General features: G+C 42.2%; 1 protein-coding gene across 1 annotated transcript; it reads right to left on the reverse strand.

The window, feature by feature from the left end:
- Positions 1–909: 909 nt before the first annotated feature.
- On the reverse strand, positions 910–1,909 carry TAS2R38 (taste 2 receptor member 38; the record flags this gene model as incomplete). The annotated part of the gene is given in 1 exon segment (NM_001009139.1): positions 910–1,909. A coding segment is annotated over 1 exon segment (1,000 nt), but the record flags the coding sequence as incomplete, so codon positions are not given.
- Positions 1,910–4,711: the final 2,802 nt, after the last annotated feature.

Below are 4,711 nucleotides of genomic sequence, written 5' to 3' on the forward strand. Positions count from 1 at the left end.
AAATGTCTGGTATACCTTGTTTTCTCCTGAGTCTTTCAGTACCTGATTTGAGGAAAGCCTTCCTGGCTGGGTTCCTGTGCAGGAATACAGAGAATGCCAAATCTCTACAAATATACCTTTCAGCTAGGCGATTTTGGTAGGGTCTCCAACGAGAGAGACCAATACTCGGTACCAGGCAAAGCACCATCTTCAAAGGCAAATTGGGCATAGCCAGAAAGCCCACACAGGGCACCTACTGGCATCCAGGTCACCTACTGAGCAAATATCTGCTTCTCTTCCATCATTATAGAGTAGGTCAAAGTGCATTTCTGGATCAGTGTATTTTCAGACAAAACGACCCCTATCCTCTAGTACCTCTTGAAGTTGAAGTTATGTGGTACCTCTTGAAGCTGAAATTATGACATAATTATCTTTCCAAGTTTGTCTTCGTTTCCGTGAAAATTGTGAAGTTTGAAGAGGATTATATCCTTATTGTAGTAGTGAATATTTCCAAAAATGATGCTAGCACCAGTTCCGAGAAAGAGGTTTAACAGTCATGTTAAAAGCCAAACATATTATCTTGGGATTTAGATATTATTTCAGAAGAGATGATTTCTCATGGTTTTATTTATACCAATAATAAGCTATAGTATATAAAGGATTTACACCAAATACTTAATTATTTTGTTCATTTTATCAAAACAAACCTAGGGTACCAACATTATTCTTGCCTAGGCCATGTATAGTGCTTAATTATTTTATTCATCTATAAGTGAGTTCATTGATACAAAGTAGAGAGACTTTCAATTGTGTTTTATAGAAGAAATTGGAAGGCTTTGTGAGGAATCAGAATTGTATTCCTGAAGAATCAGAGGCATATTTATGAAGACTCACAGGCGTATTAATGAAGAGCTCATTTCATGTCCATTCTCAGCACAGTGTCCGGGAATCTGCCTTGTGGTCGGCTCTTACCTTCAGGCTGCTCTGAGCCCAGAGCAGAATGGTCGTCACAGCTCTCCTCAACTTGGCATTGCCTGAGATCAGGACGGCTGCATGCCCAGAGGGACAAGCTGCCATTATCCCAACACAAACCATCACCCCTATTTTGTCACGCCACAGAATCAGTAGGGGCACAGAGATGAAGGCAGCACAGGATGATATCACAAAGAAGCAGAAAAAGGAGACAAGAGACTTGAGGGCCTTAATGTGGGCCTCCAGGCTGGGGTCACGAGAGTCTCTGGTATAGACCTTCATTGTCCTCATGTGCCTTCCCAGGGAGACAGTCAGCATCCCAGAAGAAACCAGAAACAATAGGAAAGGAGGCACAGACCACAGATAGCAGAAGAGAAAGGAATAAAATAAGTTGAGATCTTTAATCTGCCAGTTGAGCCTTGTATTGTTATTCATGAATAGCACAGTTGTGACTGTGAAGTGAGGTCTGCTAAAAAAGCACCAAACACAGAGGACAGTGCAGATGCAGGAGCAAAGAATAATACCCAGGAGCATCTGGGAGATCTTCCTGGAGACCCAGCTTGCCAAGCAGATCAGGAAGGTGTGAGAGAAACGGATGAGCTTGGAGCAGTAAAGCAGGCTGAGGCAGGCAGCAAGCCAGAGGTTGGCTTGGTTTGCAATCATCCATAGCATGATGATGGCTTGGTAGCTGTGGTTCAGTGGTTCACTCAACTTCTGGAAGTGGGTAAGCTGGATAGCACTCAGGAACAGCAGTCCATGCAGGAAAAGCCGGCTGATGCTGAGACACAGCAGCACACAATCACTGTTGCTCAGTGGCTGCCTCTTCACTACATCCCAAAAATTCACCAAGAAAACGAAGGCATTGGTCAGAAACCCCACTGCAAACTCCAGGACTGAAATGAACAGAAATGTACTCCTGACTTCATAGGACACAGTGTGGATGCGAGTTAGAGTCAACCTGATGTCACTTCTCTAATTGGCTATTCTACTTCTCTTCTCTAGTTGGCTAATCTAAAGACCTAGTTGCCACCCAGTGCAGAAAGGTAAATGTACGTTCCAAGCCAGGACCTTTCCTTCACAAAGCATCCAGCTCTTTGCCTAGATCTATCCCAAAGCGAGCGCATAAAAAGTTCTGGCAGGAAACTTAGAGGGATGTTGTTTCTCTAGAACATCTCTTGGATACACATAAGAGCTTATCATAGGGTGGAAGACTGATGGTTCTACCTCTTGGGTGATGCAAGATTAATAAATCCAGGTATTCCTGTACAACCGCCTTCCCAGAAGGCCGTAGCACAGCATCACGGATGCAAACAAAACAGGGCCTCAATTTCCCCAATCCAGTTTTGCATGCCCATCTGGACCTGTGGGGGTGGCGAAGAGAACAGGATTTGCTTATGGGTTTTGAGGCAACCTGCAGCAGGCAAAGCAGATATTCTTGGTGATCTAAGGTTTGAAATAGAGTCTCTTCATTTGCATTCCTTCTCTCATCTGCGAAGTAATGACTCTTATCACAGACTGTGTTTTTAATACAGATAAATGCATGGTTCCTTTCCATGTGTCAGTGTATGATTGCAGTTTTATTTGCTGTTGCAAAGGTTTCATGCAATCATCATTATTATGCCAGGCACTGTGCCTGGCAAGGAGAATATTAACATGAACAAGACTAGCACACTGTCATGAAGGGAGAGGAAAGGGGGCATAGCTGGTTTGGATTATTATTATGTTTATTTTTTAATTAGTATAAGTTCTGGGGTACATGTGCAGAACATGCAGGCTTGTTACATAGGCATACACCTGCCATGGTGGTTCGCTGCACCCATCAACCCGTTATCTATATTAGGTATTTCTCCTAATGGTCTCCTTCCCCTTGCCCCCTACCCCCTGACAGGCCCTGGTGTTTGATATTCCCCTCCCTGTGTCCATGTGTTCTCATTGTTCAACTGCCACTTATGAGTGAATTTCCCCCGATAAATCCTTTAAGAGTTATTCGTGCTGCCCCATTGGTGTTTTTCGATACTTTCTCTTTGTATTTTTTATGTTTTCTTTTGACTAAAGCTCCTTTTTTATTATTAGTAGTGACATAAGTCAGTGATTACTAAAGATGTTCACTTTTGTTTTATTCTGAACTGTTCATACGCAGATATTTATGTAGTCCTTATTTGTGCATCATGATGTAGCAGTTGTATTTAATTAATTGTGTTTGTGACCAATTAATTTGGGTCATTCATGCTTACAGAGTGTCAAACACAGAATTCTGCACTTTCAACTTAAGCTAATTTTCTCCTTGTCTTCACCACACCAGGTGGCGGTGTTGCACTAAAGGTGTTTAGAAAAGATGTTTGCCTCCCTAAAAAGTCTAGGTAGAAACTTGCTCTACTGCACAAGCAGAGATATATAACTATACAGTTAGAACCATTTATATCAAGATTATAATCTTTTATTAAAAAATAAAGTTCTTTATGTTATTTCTTGGAACACCAGATCCAATCTTAATTTTTCAATAATCAAGGGCTCTTTCAGAGAAAGGTAACAAAAACCTTCATTGATACACCCCCTCCATTTGACTTATGTACACACAGTGTTTGGGATTATCTAAGTAATCTCCTTTGCAGATAGTCCTTAGCTATTGGCTATTTTTTGAAAAATGGTTTACTCAGGAAGCTAAAAACAGTAAAGTCAACTGCAATGCCAGTAAGAGCAGTGGTAGGAACACAAAAGCTCCTTATTTGTTGTTAGTAGTGATATAAGTCAGTGATTACATCTTTATCAGATGTAATTAAAAAAATCTTAGTCCCTGGATTTTGCAACTAAACAGATGTTAAAAATTCTTAACCTATATAAATTTGTGTTTAGACTTTTGCTGCCATTTATTTTTGGAGATTGGAATTACATTCTTTGGATTGATTTTTAAAAATTGGTCTTTGTTAGCTTGACAGAAGAACACTATTATTAGTAATATCAAACCTCATTCCCTTAAAATACCTTGCTTAGATGTTTCCAATGACTAGAGAAATGGACATACCAATATATGTTTATTAAGAGCAAAATATATTCCACCTGTTGTAATGGGCATTGAGGACACACTGGTAAACAAAGGCGTATTAGAGGAACTGAAAGAGCACAGCCTTAAAGCCATAAAGCTTAAAGTAAGCCATACCTTACTTTAGAGGAAAAACACCACTAGATGACTTCAGATAGCAGAGTGAACTGAAAGAAACAATGTTGGGGGAGAGACAACGGACAGGAAACATACAATTGGGGTAGTGTCAATAGGAAACACTGGCAGTGGCCATCATCAACAGCACTCAAAACAGATGAAATGGCACCCAGGAAGTCGATGAGGCAGGAAGGAGGTCGGTGCTTTCACGGGGAGAGGGGAGGCCCGCGTGGCTGGCTTGTAGCCACAGGTGAGGCTGGAGGGCGACTTCTTCCACTACCCTGTGATTACAATATAAAGTAACCAGTGATTGGCTATCTCCCATTCTTCCCCCGTGATTGGCTATCTCCTGTTCTCCCCCTGCCGGAATTCCTAGGACAGCGAGACAGGTGGGAAACAACAGACCTAGGAGGAGTCTCTGCACCTCCAATCTCCCCAAATAATCGGGCAAAGCAATGGACTCCAGCTTTTCCAGGGATTTCCAGCTCCCCAGCGACCGAGTCCTCCCCATCGCTATTTAACAGCTCCCACCAGGTGGCGCCAGAACACTGCGAGGCCTGGAATTCCTGGCAGGCTCGCAGTGCATCCTCACCTCAGCCGTTT

This window comes from Pan troglodytes, chromosome 6 (assembly GCF_028858775.2).
Source record: "Pan troglodytes isolate AG18354 chromosome 6, NHGRI_mPanTro3-v2.0_pri, whole genome shotgun sequence".
Taxonomy (NCBI): domain Eukaryota; kingdom Metazoa; phylum Chordata; class Mammalia; order Primates; family Hominidae; genus Pan; species Pan troglodytes.